This window comes from Suncus etruscus, chromosome 8, assembly GCF_024139225.1.
Source record: "Suncus etruscus isolate mSunEtr1 chromosome 8, mSunEtr1.pri.cur, whole genome shotgun sequence".
Classification (NCBI taxonomy): domain Eukaryota; kingdom Metazoa; phylum Chordata; class Mammalia; order Eulipotyphla; family Soricidae; genus Suncus; species Suncus etruscus.
Window position 1 is genome coordinate 2,489,077 of NC_064855.1, and position 17,377 is coordinate 2,506,453.

Sequence of the window (17,377 nt, forward strand, 5' to 3'; positions counted from 1 at the left end):
CTGTCTGCAAGGCACCGCCTGCATGAAGCCCCACCCTGGGCCCTGAGTCAGCAAAGATGCGAGCTGATGCCGCCTCCATGACACTTGGCAGAGCCAAGGGCAACAGCAGCTTCCTAGTGGAAAGGGGAAGGATATTGACTGGGACACCCTGACAAAGTCGGGGCCTGGGGACAGTGGACAGTGTCCAGGTCTGCTGATCACAGACTGTTGAGCAGCTGCTACAGAGGGACGGCTTCATCATGGAACATACCAAGGGCACCTGCTGTGAACTAATTAGAACACAAGTTAGGGTCAGAGCAAGAATACGGGGGGAGGGGTCTGGGGGAACTGGCCTTGCACAGTAGTCAACCTGTGCTTGATCTCTGATACCACATACAGTTCCCCAAGTTATACGAGGAGTGATCCCTGAGCATAGCACTAGGAATTAAGCCTTGAGTACCATTAGTGTCACCTGAAACATCAAACAAATTTAAAATTTAAAAATTTTAATGAGGCTGTTGATGTCACCACTAGCTTCAAAATCTTTGCGAAGGGGTCAGAGAGAGAGTACAGCAGATATCGTGCTTGCCTTATACATTCCTGACCCTGGTTCCATCCCTGACACCCCATATAATCTCCCAAGCTCCACCGAGTGATCCCTGAGTGCAGAGCCAGGTGTAAGCTCTGAGTACAGCTGGTGTGGCCCAAGAAATCAAAACGCAAGAGATAAAGATCCTTGCAAAGAAAATTCCAGTCTTGGCGCTTGATCTCCATGGTCGGCCTTCAAGTGTCTGATATGCAAGCTTCTCCCCTTCCTCCCTTCCTCCCTCCCTCCCTGTCAGTGCTGCCTTGCCTAAGGTCAGGATCACACGTTTGCTGTGCCTTGTCAAGACCATGCGCTTGTCCAGGAGGCTGTGCCCTCCATCTGCTCCAGGCCCCTTGACTAGATGATCCAGGGTGGACCTGGCTGGACAGAGTGTGCCCAGAGCAGGAAGCACCGGCCTCTGCTGGGAAGAGCAAAGGGGGCTGGTGGCACCCTACCCCCACCTGTGCACAGGAGTCCAGCACAGGTAGAGGCTAGGCTGCGACGGTGTGAGCAGCCAACCAGGGGGCCTGACAGCTACTTGGCAGCTGTGGGCCACCAATCTGGCACGGACACAGTCAGGGCCACGCGGCTGCTCTCGGCTGTTTGGATGTGGAGCGGGCCCTTGATCTTCTCTGACCGCAGCAGGGCCAGCCCCACATCTCCCTGGCCTGCCCTGTACTTGCCAGCAGCCTGCCCCGATTCGGTGAGCACTGGGGAGCCTGGCAGGATGCCGGCGGCAGGGAGGGAGCCAGAGAGCTGGACGGGGAAGAGACGCTTGCGGATGACGCCCATGTGGTGTGTTCGAGCAGTCAGCTCCTGGCCAATGTAGCAGCCTTTGGTGAAGCTGACACCATTCATGAAGGCCAGGTTGGACTCTAGGGGCAAGGCCACCCCTGGAGGTAGGTCATGGACACCTTCGGGAACACCTGTGGGGGGAGAGTCAATGGGGCAGATCAGGCAAGAAGCTGTCCTCCACCTGCCCGGGCCCCCACCACTCCTCTGCCCTGACCCGTCCTCCACCCACCTCTATCACTCCCCTTCCTTCTATACTTCTCTTCCAGTAAGGTGGACACTTGGGTCTGGTATGGTATGGTCCTCACTAGAAGGTCACTACAGGTGGCCTCTCAACTGTGACCACACCCTGCTCTATCCACCAAACACCTTCTCCAGGGCCCCAAGGTTCAGCCCAGGTATACCTTGCTGGTACCGGTGCCGGTGGTAATCCTGGGGATCTCCAAGCTGGCTTTCAGGCACCAGGGTTAGATGCCCATTCCGCGTGAGGAGCCGCCAGCCCATGCATATAGTCCGGGGGTCATGGGTGAGAATGGCATCCTCCTTCGCTTTCTCCTGCAGAGGGGTGGCCCCAGCCGCCTCAGGGGCACTTGGCAGCACCCCACACACAAGCAACTCAGGGCATGGCTCCACGGTGACTTTACGCCGGATCCTATACAGTGCTAGGTGCTTCTGCAGGGCACCCAGCGCAGAGCTGTCACACTCCAGGAGGAAGGCAGGAGCTTCATCTGCACACTCGGGGAGCCTGCAGGGACAGCAATGTGTTGTCCTACATGCCCAGGGGGGCCTGAAGCCAGGCCACTGCAACCTCTCACCAGTGCTGGCCTATGCTGTGCCACACAGGCCCCTCCCACCCAGGAGTTGAGGGGCATCACTGTAAGACAGACACAGGCTAATGCAGCCAGCTTGGAGAGGCACACTGGCCCCACAAGTGAGCCAAGACAGTTTCCTCCACACTGGAAGCACTGAGGAACAGTGGGACACAGGGGACACTTCCTGCCTGCCCAAAGGGGGCCTCGTAGCGACCTCATCCACACTTGGGTGGCACGCAGGTCTACAGCAAGGGCATGAGGGCCCAACCACACATGCTCTGAATACAGAGCACACACTCCTGCCATTGTGCCAGCAAACTGAGGCCTGTCACAAGTGTGCATTGGATAGCTCCCCTCACTGAAAGGGCCTCCCAAGGTGCCCACAGTCCTTTCCCTTCGAGGACACACACCATCAGAGGACCACATGGTGCCCTTGGCAGGAAAGACCTGTTGACTTTTTTCTTGGATGCGGTGGATGCCTGGATAAGTCTGAAGCTCAGATAAGCAAATCGCTTTCTCGCAGCACTGCCCCTTCTTCGTTCATAGGGCCATGCTGTTGCAGGGCCAAAACCCATAAGTCTCACACATGGAAGTCATTTCCGAGGCCCCAAAGAGCGTGTTTGGATTACTTCCCAAACACTGCACAGGACATGCTTACATGAAAATCACTTGTGGTCTGCAACATTCCTGGGCACTGCTGTGCTTTCACCTGAGCACAGCAAGAGGGAGAGGGGGCCAGCACCGGGGACATGGAATTCACCTTCACATGCCTTTCCTGCAAAGGAGCATGCCCAGGTGTCACTGCCCTGGCTATCCTCCTCTCCTCCTTGCTACGAAACCCTGCCTTGGACGACGGCTCCATGGTCACTCCCTGTCACTAGAGCTAGGGCATTCGGGGGGGGGGGGGGGGACACCAGTGGGTAGGACGCCAGTGCCACCCTCCTTGGAGAGCTGACCCTCTGAGATCAGACCAGGTAAAAGGCCTGGACCTAAGTGGAGCCTGAGCCAACGCCCAGTCAGATGTCTTGCACCCCGCTCCAGAGCCGAGAAGCGGAGAGAAGCAGCGGAGACCGCGGCCCAGGGACACTCCACACCGGGAGCGAGCTGGCAAAGGTGCAGAGGCTGCAGGTGGCAGCAGCTGGGTCCTAAGGCGGGGAGAGGATACCTGGGGGCAGCTGGGGGAGCCCCCTGGAGGCCTCTTCCAAGCCCTGGAGAGGCAGAGCAGGGCTGCAATGACCCTGCACTCGCAGCGCCCCCATTTGCCCCTCTTGGGGTTCCACGGCGCCTACCCGGCGCCTGCCCAGGGCCTCCAGGGCCTCCACGCCTCCAGGTCTGCACCGGCCCGGGCACGCACCTGTACAGGATGACGTCATAGAGCGTGCGACCCTGGGCGTTGAGGAAGTGGGCGTACCCGGCGCGCGCCGCGGGGCCCGGAAGCGGCAGCTCATTGGTCAGCAGCCCCAGGAGGAGGGGCGCCGCGTCCGGGCCGCGCACGCGCAGGAGGGCGCGCGCCTTCAGCGGGAAGCAGGTCCAGGCCGCGCCGCCGGCGGGGTCGGGCCCGGAGCCGGGGCCGGGGCCGTGACGGCGGGCGCCGGGGGCCGAGAGGCGCCTCAGAGCCGCGCGCAGCGGAAAGCGCCGAGCCTGGCCGCCGCGACCCCAAGCCGCGCTCCGAAGTAGCGCCGCGGCCGCCATTGCGGGCAACTAGTGAGGCGGGCGGCGGCGGGGAGAGAAGGCGCGGGGCGCGGCGGGCGCCGCAGCGGCCCCTGGCGGCGGGAGGAGTCGTGCGCAGGCTGGGGGCGGAGCCTGGGTGGTGGGCGTGGCTTGGTTTCGGGCGAAGCCTGGTGGGCGTGGCTTCGACTTCGGTGAGGTTTTTGGTGGGCGTGGTTTCGGCTTCGGGGGCGGGGCCTAGGCCACTGGAGAGACGCTCGCCCGGTCCCGCCCGCCCGCCTCGGTGCTGCCATCTGCCGGGCAGATGGGGTGAGCGGACTCTCACGGTGGCGGTGCCAGTGAGTCGGTTTAGGGCAAGCTGCCTCCACCTGGTGCTTTTTCTGGCCCTTCGGGTTCCACTCCCACACACCCTGCAGAGATGGCCCCAAACCAGCTCTGCCAAGTTCTTTGGGGGATTCTAGGGCACCAAGGGCTGGCACACTCGCTTTGCATGCGAGGGGCCGAGATTAGAGCTCAGCACTGCCTGCCTGGCCTGGTTGTCACAGCACGGATAGATAGATCATCAGGGCATGGCCCTAAAACAATAGGGAAAATAAAGGAGCTGGAGAGATGGCATAGCAGTAGGCTACCAATTCCCAGCATCCCATATGGTCCTCTGAGCCAGGAGTTAATCCCTGTGCCATTGGGTGTCCCAAAAAAAAAAAACAAATAATACGTTTGGGGCCCAAGAGATAGCATAGGCTTAGGGCATTTGCCATGCACGCAGCCGATTTGAACAGTTGGTTCAAATCCCAGCATCCCATAGGGTCCCTCGTGTCTGCCTGGAGTGATTGCTGAGCACAGAACCGGGAGTAACCCCTGAGTGCCACCAGGTGTGACCCCAAAGCCACAAAAGGAGGAGGAAGAAGAAGAAGAAGAAGAAGAAGAAGAAGAAGAAGAAGAAGAAGAAGAAGAAGAAGAAGAAGAAGAAGAAGAAGAAGGAGGAGGAGGAGGAGGAAGAGAAAAGAAGAAGAGGAGGAGAAGAAGAAGAAGGAGGAGGAAGAGGGGGAGAAGAAGAAGAAGACTAGGAGGAGGAAGAAGAGTTGCCCTCTCTTCTCACTGTGTGCTTAGTTCAAGCGCTTCTTACCCACTGCCTGGCACCCAGCGGCCCCCCCTTCTTTGAAGGCCTCACAGCTGAGTAGACCGTCCCTACAGAGTGGTAGCCATGCCCAGCAGGCCTCCTCATTCACAGGTGCCAGCCACTCACACACTGACACTCATCTGTAAACAAAAGTTGGCTTTATTGGATTCCCTCTGTGTTAGGGTCTGAACCAGGAGAGGTTGGGAGACAGAGAGGCCATGGCAGGAGTCCTGTTGATGCCCACCAAGTCGCTGACTGCCGCTTCACCGGCAAACTGAGCCGTTATCTTGGGAAGCCTGGGCCAGAAAGGCTTGAAGGGCAGGGCCTGGAGGCCCGGGACCCTCCCGCTCGTGGTGGTAGCCATTTCTGCAGTGTCCGGCTCATTTCTGCAGGGTTGGAGCCGGGGAGACTCCTAGGCTTCCGGCCGGAGCTCCCACACCCCTGTGGAGGATAGAGGGGCCATCTACTCGGGCCTTGCTCTGCACCCTCCAACAGATAGCCCAGAGTTTCTCTGCCTCCTGTCACAGGCCTGCCCGCGTTGTGCCCCGGGTGGTGCCAGCCCTCAGATCCACACCGTGGTCTTCCCCTCCCGGCTGCTGGCGCTGCCCTTCTCCGAACTTGCCCTGGCCTTGGTGCCTGGCCGGGCCTGGCCCCCGCCGGTGCCCCCCGATGTGGCGCTGCCCGAGCCCGAGGCGGTGGCAGCGGCCCTCGTGGGGCCCCTGTGGGGGGCAGCCAGGTCCAGGCCGGGGCCTGGCGGGCTGTCGAGGCCCCCGTCGCGCAAGGCCTGCAGGGCCAGGCCGGCCAGGCCGTGGTCGCGGGCCCGGGCGCGCTCGGCCGCGCGCACCACCAGGCTGTAGTCGGGCGGCCCGGCCAGGCCCGCGGGGCCCGCGGACAGCGCACAGGGCGGCGGGCGAGGCCCGGGGCCAGGCGCGGCCGGGGGTGGCCGGCGACCTCGCACGGCGTCCTGCGCGCTGCCCAGGCCCAGGTGCGCCATCTCGCAGAGGTTGAGCAGCAGGCAGAGGCCGCTGACCACGTACATGACCAGCAGGAAGACGGTCTTCTCGGTGGGCCGCGACACGAAGCAGTCCACGACGTGCGGGCAGGGCCGGCGGCTGCAGGCGAAGGAGGGCCGCACCTCCAGGCCGTACAGCAGGTACTGGCCCACCAGGAAGGCCACCTCGAAGGCGGCGCGGGCCACCAGCTGGGCCACGTAGGCGCGCATCAGGCCCTCGCGCTGGATGCGCCTGCGGCCGTCGTGCTGCGCCGTGGCCGCCGCCGCGGGGCCAGCGCCGCCGCCGCCGCCCTTGGCCGCGTCCCCCGCGTGCGCCTCGGCCCCGGCGTGCTCGGCCGCCCGCGCGCGGCCGTCCTGCTCGTCGTCGTCGTCGTCGTCGTCCAGGCCCAGCATGGGCTCCTCGTCGCCCAGCTCGGCGGGCCCCGGCCAGCCCGGGGGCGCCAGGGCCAGCGCGGGCCGGCGGCGCGGGGCGCGGGCGGCCCTGGCCAGGCGGTGCACGGCGTAGCCCAGGTAGAGCACGGCCGGCGTGGAGATGACCACGATCTGGAAGACCCAGAAGCGCACGTGCGACAGCGGCGCGAAGGCGTCGTAGCACACGTTGTCGCAGCCCGGCTGGCGCGTGTTGCAGGTGAACTTGGCCTGCTCGTCGGCGTAGATGGCCTCGCCGCCCACGGCCGTGAGCACGATGCGGAACACCACCAGCACCGTCAGCCACACCTTGCCCACGAACGTCGAGTGGTGGTGGATCTCCTCCAGCAGCCGGGTCAGGAAGCTCCAGCTCATGTTGGGCATAGGGGCGGGGCGGGCACCTGCGGGCCAGGCGCCGGTCAGCCATCCAGCTGGGCCCGCCGTGGCAGCGAGGGAGGCGGGATGCTGTCCCAAGCCCACGGCAGAGCCGGCCCGGTCCCCCCTCGCCCAGCCGTCCTCCCAGCTCCCTTGCTGAGGGCCGTGATAGTGGGGCGGTGGGGAGAGGAGGCCGGGCCTCCCCACGGAGTCTGGGGCAGTGGGCACCCAGCATGGCCAGCACTTGGGGGGACTCACCCCCTCCCTGTGCCCCTGGGACTCCTCCCTTCCCTCCTTTGCGGAAGCGTGGTGAGGCTGGGCCTGCTGAAGACACTCGACTGAGGCGAGGCGCACGGCAGCTCCGCCTCTGGGACGCCCAAGGCAGCTGCTCGCCCTGCCAAGGCTGGCGGCCTGGTGCCCAGAAGGGTGCTGCGGACAGGGCATGTGCCCTGTGTCTGAGCTTCCCAACAAACCACCTGACACTAAAGTAAAGCCGGTGCCTGATCCTGGATGAAGTGGTTTGGGGGCAGCAGACCCCGCAGAGTGGGCGCTGGCGCTTCCCTCCTGGATCAGCCCGGGTGTGAACTGTTGCGGCAGTGGCAGGTTCAGGGGGGGCCTAGGGCCTCTTTATGCAGCTCCTCCGTGGGGAGGGGGGCAGGAAGAGGGGCCAGCTGTTTCTGGGGGAGTGACCCGAGTTCCTCCTGTGTGTGCAGCTCCCCTTAGAGCCACACAGACATCCCTCACCCGAAGGCGCCAAGCACATGTACAAGCACAAGCATCACATGCACAGACCACAGTGCCATCAGTGCTCGGGCACACACGCACACATATAGTCACACATACACACACACAAACGCACACGTGGCACCCAGCCTCTGCCCTGGCACAGCTCTGCCCCATAGACAATCTCCCCAGCACAGGAGATTCACCTTCCCCCGAAGTAGCCAGAGTGGAGGCGGGGACAGCCAGCACCTGCTGTGGCAAGGCCTGCAGGACAGCGGAGGCCGCTTCGCTAGCTGGAGTCCACACGCCCATTTCCCTGCCAAACGGCCACAGCAGTCACCAACTTGGTCAAGGCGAGTCCAGGTCCTGGTCTCGGTGTCATGCTTTGCGCCTGCTTGCGGCTGCAATAGTGACACTTCCTTTGCCTTATTCTGAGGCCATGGAGAGCGATGGCAAGGTCCCCAGGTCCCCGCATATCACACCCCGAGTTCAACAGGGTCAGGCATGCTCAGCCCTGGGCCGCCAAGATGCTGAACTTCTCATCTCAGACCTCCAAGCACAGGAGGCTGAGAGCCTGGTGCTGCCCGACAATTCCTCCTCCTGGCCGTGAGGCTTCCCAGAGCACACAGCTCCCTTGGTGGGGCCTGCTGGCACCCACATCTCCATCCTCCCTTGGTAGGTCCCTGCCTGTTCCACCTGTCTTGGGGTTCCCTATAGGCACCTACCCTCCATGTGTCCCCTGGATTTCTGTCCTATACTTACACCCACTCTCACTTCCCCCTGCTGTGTTCAGCTCAACCCCATCCCAGCCGGAGCATGCTTACCTCTGGACCATCTGACTCATCTATCTACTGCTCACCTGTATGCCATGGATCAACACACACACACACACACACACACACACACATGCCAGATGGTCCTACCTGGCCACAACTAGATCCCTTCCACACAGACGTAACTCACACCTGTCCTCTTACTCCCTCACACAGGCCACCAAGGTCTAGTGCATGCACACACCCACTCACATGGAACCCCAAGATCTGGTGGCCGATAGGACCCAATCTTCTGGGCAGCTCCAGCAGCAAGACTATGTCATCAGGGACCCTCAGCCCTACCCAAAAACAACAGGTGCACTCTGCATCCCTCAGGAGAACACCCAGAAGGCAGACACAACACCCCAACTCCAGCCTCCCCCCCCCTTATTTGTTTGGGGGGCACTCCTGGCCCTGCACTTATCCCTGGGTCCGCCTCAGGTCAGCCACGTGCAAGGCAAAAATGCCCCATGTGCTATCTCTCCAGCCCCATCCAGCCTTCCTTCTGAGCACCCACCCAGCGCTCCTCTCAGCTCGGGACAGGACATCATGCCGATCCCAGGCCTCAGGGGCTCCCCATCCTGTGCTAGCTATTCCCAGGCCCGTGTCTGCTCCATCCTCCAGCAGCCAAACTCACTGAGCTCTGGCCGGACGGAGCCTCTGGAGGAGCAGCCCATCCCTCCCAAAGACCCGGCTGGCAGGGCCAGTAGAGGTGCAGGTAGGCAGGCTGCCTCTGCAGCGGACGTGGCCCAGCACCTTGGCACACCCCAGCAGTCTGGCTGAGGGGGCCCAGCAGCTGGTACGGCCACAGGATTCAGCAACATCTCCCCCATACCTCAGGCTTGTGCCCCTGAAGATTCAGTGGCCAGCCCTGTCCTGGAGCGGTGGACTTCAGAGTCAGAGAGGAAGGTGGGCCGGGGGCCGGGCTGGTGGGAGGCCTACCTCTCACAGGCCAGAAAGCGAGTCTCTGAGCCCTTCACCTACTGGCGACACTGGCCTCCAGGGACAGCCCCGCTGAGTCCAGAGCTACCTCTCGCCACCAAGCACAATGTGGGGGGAGCCTTCAAGGGACCCATTGTTTCCCCCAGGCCCAGGGTCTGAATCTCCAATTGTCCTTGAGGCTGGACAAGGCCCAGTAGGGAAGGGACCTGCTGGGCTACACAGTGGATAGCAGGCACCCAGTTCTGGGGCTCTGGCTGGCGCCCAGCCTGGCCTTCTCCACCCATTTCCGCTGAGGTCTGAGAGGTCCTGACCTGTGCCCCTCTAGGTCTCATGAGGGCAGAGGCAGGGGTTTTGCAGGCACTGGGCAGTGCAGAACTCGCTCCAGCTCAAGAAGATGGACGACCCACTGGGGCCCTCAACCTCTGTAGTGTGGTACTTCACACCCACCTGGGCATCAGGGTAGAAAACCACCGCACACTTGGGCCCTCACCCTCCAGAGTCCTGACAGGGCAGCCCCACCACCCCCCACCCCGGTCCACCCCAAGAGGCAGGATAGGTTCAGCCAGTCCCAGAGAGCGAGTCTGCAGCAGCTAGGAACGAATACAGCATGTTTATTAGACATCTGCTCTGGTTCAAAGGATGGGCCAGGGTAGAAGGTGGCTGGGGACGGTGAGGTCACGGCCCCACATAGATGTCTCCTCGCCTCCCACAGAAGGACACGGCCTGCAGTGCCCTCAGCAGCAGCCAGTGCTTTGCGCCTTCTTGATTTCCTGCCAGGAGAAGAGCGGGTTAAAGGGGTCACACAGCAGCACCCCCTTTCTGTGGCTGCCCCCAAAGGACACAACTGCGGCTCAGCGCCGCAACCCCACCTCCGACAGTGCCTCCTTCAGGGTCTGGTACGCCTGCTCCAGGCTGTCGTTGATGATGACCAGGTCGAACAGGCCGGGCTCCTTGCCTGGGAGTGGAGGGCCGGCAAAGGCTCCGGTGACCAAGGGGACGGTCCACAGAGCCCCGGGTGCCACCCACCCTTCCCCATGAAGTCTGGGGAGTGCCACGCTAGCAGCCTGGCCCACTCACTGCTCTCCATGTCAGCCCGGGCCGCGGCCAGCCGCTTGGCCAGGCTCTCCTCTGTCTCCGTGTTCCGCTGCCGCAGTCGCTGCTCCTGAGACACAGGGAGGGTCAGGTGGTCCCTGTGTCCCCGGCCTGCCCTGTCCCCTCTACAGCTCATGTTGCTGCTGTGACACAGCAGGGGTCAGGAAGCCCCAGGGGCCCGGCCAGCCCTCTGCCCTGCCCCTCCCTCCCGTGACGCCCGCCACGGCAGCTCACCAGCACGTCCAGCGAGGGCGGCTGCACGGAGATGTAGATGGGGCGCAGGTCCGTCTTCTTGATGTTGCGGACACCCTGCAGGTCCACGTCCAGCACGCAGATGCGGTTCATGGCCTGCACGGCCCGCACCGCCGCTTTGCTGAAGGGCGGGGGCAGAGTAACCATGAGGGCCCAGAGTAACCAGCAGCCCCCCCCAACCCCCTGGGACCCAGCTAAGCTGTCACGTCATCTCCACCCGGCCCCAGTCCTGGTTCCTATGGCACCGTCAGGTCTACCAGGGCCCTCAGTCAGCCCTGCCAGAGGCTCGGGGCAGGTCTGGGCAATGCCACGACAGTGCTCGGGGACTTGGCGGCCAGGAGACCCAAACCTCTGCGGAGGGAGGGAGCAGCCCAGTGAAGCCCCGCCTGCCCTACTTGGGGGCCAGAGAGTTTGGCCTCGCTGGTCTGAACCCCCCACACTGCCAGAACACCTAAAACGCCTGGTCCCATCTGGGTCCCCAAGAACTCGGCCCACCTGGTCCCGTACAGGTTCCCCGAGAACTCGGCATGCTCAATGAAGTCGCCGGCGGCAATGTCACGCTGCATCACCTCCCTGGTCACAAAGTAGTAGTCTGGGAAGGACATGGGGCAGCTGGGTCAGTCCACAGCCAGGCCATCGCTCAAGGGGTTCCCCTGGGCCAGTCCCCCAGCTGCTCTGGCCAGCAGGCAGGATGTGCCCATTCCTCATGGAGTTCACTGGCTCCAACGGGATCGGGGGCTCCCAGGACGCAGCAGGCAGGAACTGGGCCCCGCTGGGAGCCCAGATGGCCGCCCCAAAGCCCATGGGATGACCAGGGGGAGCCCCGGCACCTCCCACAGCTGCAGCAGATGTCTGCCAAGGTCTCCAGGCAGCTCACCTTTCCCGTTCTCCTCTCCAGGCCGCGGGTCCCTCGTGGTGTCTGCAAACAGCACCCGTGAGCCCAGTGACCTTCGAGTGCCCGGCGCCCACAAAAGATTCCTGTGGGTGCCCCCCTCCCCGTGCCACCCGCCTGGGCTCCCGCGCTCACGGGATACACTGAAGCCAAAGATGCCGCTGTGCTCCTGCAGCAGTCTCTTCAGTAGGGTGCTCTTGCCAGCGCCCGAAGGGCCGCTCAGGACCACAGGTCTGGGGCCCGACATCCCTGTGGGTGCGGGAAGAAGCCTCCCTCAGGCCTGGGACACACCCTACCTCCGAGGAGACCCACGTTCCCGGCTCCCACTCTTGCCCATGCTGGAAGCTGGGGCCCTTCCTGAGAAGCAGAACTAGGTCCTGTCCCATGAGCTGCCAGGAAAGAAGGGACAGAGCCCAAAGGTGGCTTCTTCCCAAGCCCCCTCAACACCCAGGACCTGCCTCTGCAGTCAGCTCTCAGCAGCCTGCAAGGGCCGGGACTCAACAGGGAAGAGATGGAGAAAGGGAGAAAAGAAGGGGAAGAAAGACGGGAAAGAAGCTGGGAGGATGGAAGAGAATAAGGGTGGGAAGGAGGAAGGTGGTACAGCCACCTGACGCACTGACAGGCTGCATATGCAGGCAGGCAGGGACCCAGGTGGGCAGCTTCCTGGGGTGGGTAGGGGAAGAAGGGTACGTACTGCTATAGAGGGAGACCCTGGGCAGGCACACGGCAGCAGGCTGCTCCCCTAATCCGCGATGTAGGCCAAGCCTAATTAATTAACCTCCTGCTCCAGCTCTCAGAGCCGCTGGGTGGGGCGGTTCCGCTACCAGAGGCAAGGGAGCAGATGTGACGTGCAGGGCGCAACCCTCTCCGGGGTGAATGAGCGCCTCGGCCAACGGCCATTTGCCAGCACTCACCTGGGGGCACTCTGGACACTCCTGTGCCTTAAAAGCCACCCAGCAGAAGAAGCAACACCTTCCTTCCCCACAGGGCTGCCAAGCCCGGGCACTGACTGCCCCTCACTGCTACCCTGCTCTGAGCCACTCTAGGGTGAGTGGAAGGAGGGGGAAAGGAGCCACCAGCTTTCTTTCCGCATTGGGGTTCCCACCCTGTGTGTGGAGCTATCACTTTTTCCCCTTTGGTGTTTGGGCAACACCCGGCATTGCTCAGGGGTTACTCCTGGCTGTCTGCTCAGAAACAGCTCCTGGCAGGCACGGGGGACCATATGGGACACCGGGACTCGAACCAACCACCTTTGGTCCTGGATCGGCTGCTTGCAAGGCAAACGCCGCTGTGCTATCTCTCCGGGCCCCGCACCTTCACTTTTTGGGGGCTTTAGGGATACACCTGGCAAAGGTCAGGGATTACACCCGACTCTGAACTCAGAAATTAATCCTAGTGCAGGCCTAAGAGATAGTACAGCAGTAGGGCTTTTTTGCCTTGTACACAGCCAATCCAGGATAGACGGTGGTTCAAATCCCGGCATCCCATAGAGTCCCCCAAGTCTGCCAGGAGCAATTTCTGAGTGCAGAGCACCGCTGGTGTGCCCCCCCCCAAAAAAAAATTACTCCTACTGATGTTTGGGGTACGATATGGAATGCTGGGGATTAAACATGAAAGCCACGTGCAAGGCAAATGTCCTACCCCCTGTGCTTTCACTCCAGCCCCGCTCCTTCCTTCACTTTTGACCACCTTCCCAGTCCTGGAGGTCAGGATTTTTTCTTGTGGTTTTTGAGCCACAACCAGTGATGTTCGAGGGTTACTCCTGTGTCTGCACTTGGGAATTTCTCCTGTGATGCTCAGCAGACCTTATGGAATGCTGTGGTTCAAACCCAGGCCAGTCACACGGAAGGCAAGCATCCAACCCGCTGTACTACAGCCTCAGAGGTGTTGCTCGGGGATCACTCCCGGCTCTGCGCTCAGGTGCCATGTGAGGTGGCAGGGATTTGAACCCAGGTTGGCTGCAGGGAAGTCAAGTGGCCCATTTGCTGTACTATCTAGCTCTGGCCCCAGCCAGTCTTAGATGATTTTTTTCTTATTACATAAGTGTTCATTGTGGGGGAAAGTAGCTGGGAAATAAGGGGAGTTCTGCAAGCTGGTCTTGAATTTAAAAGAATGTCTCTGTTCAGAGACTTGTGTTGTCTGCTGTTATGAGTGCAGGATGAGGGGCCGGAGAGATAGCATGGAGGTAAGGCGTTTGCCTTTCATGCAGAAGGTCATCGGTTCGAATCCCGGCGTCTCATATGTTCCCCCGTGCCTGCCAGGAGCGATTTCTGAGCATGGAACCAGGAGTAACCCCTGAGCACTGCTGGGTACAACTCAAAAACCACAAAAAAAAAAAAAAAAAAAAAAAAAAAAGATGAGTGCAGGATGAGCTGAGGAAAACGTCATCCAGGTCAAACAACTTACCCTTACGAACTCTCTGGGCCAGTAGTGCCATAAGCAATTTGAGCGCTATCTTTACGTACTTTCTGATTTAATGATGCCATGAGCATTGTAACCGCTACCATTGCTTACTATCTGCTTTAATGATGTCATGTACCTTGTGACCACTGTCTCCACATACTTTCTGGCTGCTGTAATGCCTACGCAATGTAAAGGTGTAGTACCTGCATGCTGTTTCCCGCCGAAGTTTGCCTTTAAAAGTCCTGTCCCTACCTTCAATGAACGACGTCTACTGCTCTGACCATACTTCCCTACAAGTGGTGTATGGCTTGCAGACTTCCCTCCTTTTCCCGAGACTCAAAGGCTCAAAGGCTACAGGCTGGAAGAGAACCGTACCCACCCTTGCATCAGCCTCGCCCGGGGGCACACAGCTCACAACTCATACTTGAGTTCAGGTACCAAAACATCACCAGTGTTCTAGAACGTGTGCCCACGTAGGTTTGAACACAGGGCAGCTCAGAACGAACTCAGGCTCAAGCGTGTCAAGGACTTGGGGTTTCTGGCAGTGCTCGCTTCACTCCCTCTCTCGGAAGAAAGGTGGTCTGAGCTCTGCAACAGCGGATCTTGAAACAAAGGCTGCAGAGCAGGGTCTCCGGCTCTCAACTACAGCCTATGCCTGCCTGCGCAGCCCTTGGTGCCAGTGTGGCACGGGCCCTTGACATTATCCGAGGACTGCCATGGGTGGTCGCTTGGGCAAGGACATGAGCCACAAGGCCTGCAGGTCCTGCTCACAGCAGCAAACCAACAGCCCCCCAGACGAAGGGGAGGGAGATTCCAGCATATGTGGGGCATCTACCGAGAGAGGGCACAACCGCTCTGCAGGAAGTCCAGCCCACCCACCATCTGGGGGAATTCTCCGCCCAGGGAAGGCCCCCAACCCACCCCCAGGGCACCCAACTACATCAGACAGGACTGGCACCCTAGAACACAGGCCGACAGAGGGCAGATGTGTGTTCTGGACTCAACCTCCTCCCACCACCACCCTCCCCTAGGCAGGCACCTCCCAGCATCCTCACTGTAGACAGAGCACCAAGACATCAGAGGTTAGACAGAGCGCCAAGACATCAGAGGTTCAGGGCAGGAGGCAGCCTACCAGTCACCCTCAAGTCTGACTTTAATCAGGCAAGCACAGAGCAGTGGCCAGGGATATCCTCACCACCTCTCACAGCTCACTAGAGGGGCTGGGGCCAGCCCACATGCGCCTGGACTTGCCATCAGCACTTCTGTGCCCAAGAGAATCATCCTTCTTTAGGGAAAGGACCGCTATAACTACCCTAGAACCTCGCACCCTCCAGGAAGCCAGGCCCAAGAAGGTGAGCAAGAAACGACCTACAGGGGCCGGTGCGCGGTGGCGCTAGAGGTAAGGTGTCTGCTTTGCCAGCGCTAATCTAGGACGGACTGCGGTAGGAGCAACTCCTGAGCGCATAGCCAGGAGTAACCCCTGAGCGTCACAGGGTGTGGCCCCAAAAAAAAGAAAGAAAAGAAAAGAAACGACCTACAGAGGACTCAGCCCTGCACAAGGGGCAGAGCTCAAAGTCCCCAGTCCCAGCAAAGCAGCACAGGAGGAGCGAGGCCAGGACATCTCAGCACACGGAAAGAGAAAGGGGAACCTGGAACATGGAGAGGGAGGGGGGGAACCGTACTGAGAAAGGGAGAAGACCCAGCAAATGGAAAGAAAGGGACCTGGAGAGGGCACATGGAGAGAGGGGCGCCTGGGACAGGATGGGAATCTGGCTCACAGTGAGAGAGGGACCAAAATAGGAAGGGGGGCCCAGCTCATAGAGAGGAGGAACCTGAATAGAAGGGGGTTGCTGGACTCATGGAAAAGTGGTGCGGCTGGAGCCCAGACCCCAAGGGACTGCCTGTACTCAACAGAGCCCACACAGGCCAGGAAGACGCAGAGCTGAACCTGCAGCAGTGGCGCTTCTCCCTCCTCCCTCTGCTACCCACAGGAGCACCTTCCTTTCATCCCAACCACAGCAAGACACCCCTTCCTTTCTGCTTTGTCGGAATGAAAGCACGTGCCAAAACTGCAGTGCCAGGGACTAAAGAAATTCTGGGCTGGGCAGAAAGAGAGTGATTGAAGTGAAGAGATTTGGGTGGGGCTGAAAGAGAAACTACCCCGTTCCCCAAAGGACTTCCAAAATCTGCAGTTCAAGCTGCTCATCTCGACAGTTCCTAAGACCAAGGGAGACCCCCCAGCAATCGTTCCAGAAACTGGGGGCACTGGCCAAGCTCCAAGGGGTGTGGGGACAGACAGGTGAGCAGAGTTCTGGGGCTCGCGTGGCAGAAATTCAGCTTGTCCTTGTGGCAAGGACAACCCAGACACCTCCCAGCGGGGAAAGAGATTTCCCTGGCCCTTCAAAGACCGTCCTAGAGAAGTGGGCCCTGAGGAGGCTCACCCGACGCTGCCCACCACGAGGCTTCCTCTCGTGCCCCCGGCCCCAAACTTCCCCCTGGATGACCACCACCTCGCTTTGCATGCTCCCTCTTTCGGCAGGAGCCCCTGGGGCCCTGGGTTCCAGCCCCGCACCATCCGGAAAGAAAAAGTTCGGGCGAGTACAGCGGGGAAGGTTCACACGTGGCTCCCCGGGGTCCCACATGGCTCCCTGCTTGGAGAGGCCCCTGAGCACGAGTAGGTGTGGGAACCCCCCCCCCAAAAGTAAAAGAGAGAAAAGTTTTCCGCTCTCCCTTCCCCAGGGAAAAGCAAGGGTGGTGATGGTGTGTGTGTGTGTGTGTGTCCAGACTGCAGGCCTCCAGGTGTGTGTGTGTGTGTCTGTGTGTGTTTGTGTCCAGAGTCTGCAGGCCTTGGTGTGTGTGTGTTGTGGTGATGGGTGTGTGTGTGTCTCCAAACTCTGCAGGCCTCGGTGTGTGTGTGTGTGTGTGTGTCTGTATGTGGTGATGAGTGTGTCTGTCCAGACTCTGCAGGCCTCGAGGTGTGTCTGGAGGTGTGTGTGTCCCCAAACTCTGCAGGCCTTAGTGTATGTGTGTTGTGGTGTGTGTGTGTCCAGACTATGTAGGCCTCGGGGGTGAGGTGGGGTATGTGTGTGTCCAGACCCCACAAGCCTCAGGCCTCGGGGTGTGTGTGTCTGTCCGTCCGTCCAGACTACGCCAGCAGCGGTCCTGGGCGCGCAGGGCGGTCTCGGCCAGGCCGGGGTGCACCCGGGGGGCGCCCCGGGAACAGCCAGCGCGCTTCGGAGCCCGGGGGAGGCGCCACGCCCACTCACCGTCCGGAAGGCCTCGGCCCAGGGCGGCCGCCGCCAGCCCGACCAGCGGGCGCCGCAGCATCCGGGGCCGCCGCCTCCGTCGCGCCGAGGCCGCGTCATGACTCCGCGCCGGCCCTGGCCACGCCCACCCGCGCGGCCCTCGGCAGGGCCCCGCCCTCCGGGAAGTCCACGCACACGTTCGCGGACGGCCGTCGTCGCCGCGCCGGTCGCGCCTCTGACGTCGAGACGCGCGCCGCCGTCCCG

At 61.3% G+C, this 17,377-nt stretch overlaps 3 protein-coding genes across 7 annotated transcripts; all 3 read right to left on the minus strand.

Annotated features, from left to right (window-relative positions):
- Positions 1 to 474: 474 nt before the first annotated feature.
- Positions 475 to 3,861, minus strand: IBA57 (iron-sulfur cluster assembly factor IBA57). Its single transcript, XM_049778044.1, has 3 exons — positions 3,524 to 3,861; positions 1,762 to 2,102; positions 475 to 1,491 (listed from the first exon to the last, which is right to left on the minus strand). Exons 1-3 carry the CDS (start codon positions 3,859 to 3,861, stop codon positions 1,100 to 1,102), a joined length of 1,071 nt encoding a protein of 356 aa, XP_049634001.1. The 3' UTR covers positions 475 to 1,099.
- A 1,483-nt stretch (positions 3,862 to 5,344) lies between these two features.
- Positions 5,345 to 9,279, minus strand: GJC2 (gap junction protein gamma 2). Of its 2 annotated transcripts, none has more exons than XM_049778037.1 (2): positions 9,230 to 9,279; positions 5,345 to 6,778 (listed from the first exon to the last, which is right to left on the minus strand). In XM_049778037.1, the coding sequence occupies exon 2, from the start codon at positions 6,759 to 6,761 to the stop codon at positions 5,520 to 5,522; it is 1,242 nt and encodes a 413-aa protein (XP_049633994.1). In that variant the 5' UTR covers positions 6,762 to 6,778; positions 9,230 to 9,279; the 3' UTR covers positions 5,345 to 5,519. The 2 variants fall into 2 exon arrangements, with proteins under 2 accessions (XP_049633994.1, XP_049633995.1); XM_049778038.1 differs by lacking the exon at positions 9,230 to 9,279 and adding an exon at positions 7,725 to 7,781.
- Positions 9,280 to 9,820: 541 nt separating this feature from the next.
- Positions 9,821 to 17,223, minus strand: GUK1 (guanylate kinase 1). Of its 4 annotated transcripts, none has more exons than XM_049778072.1 (8): positions 17,135 to 17,223; positions 11,601 to 11,714; positions 11,451 to 11,492; positions 11,069 to 11,165; positions 10,556 to 10,694; positions 10,307 to 10,391; positions 10,099 to 10,184; positions 9,821 to 9,999 (listed from the first exon to the last, which is right to left on the minus strand). In XM_049778072.1, exons 1-8 carry the CDS (start codon positions 17,193 to 17,195, stop codon positions 9,964 to 9,966), a joined length of 660 nt encoding a protein of 219 aa, XP_049634029.1. In that variant the 5' UTR covers positions 17,196 to 17,223; the 3' UTR covers positions 9,821 to 9,963. The 4 variants fall into 4 exon arrangements, 3 of the variants coding, with proteins under 3 accessions (XP_049634029.1, XP_049634030.1, XP_049634031.1); XR_007498241.1 differs by having other exon boundaries at positions 9,859 to 9,999; positions 10,307 to 10,385; positions 10,537 to 10,694; XM_049778073.1 differs by lacking the exon at positions 10,099 to 10,184.
- Positions 17,224 to 17,377: the final 154 nt, after the last annotated feature.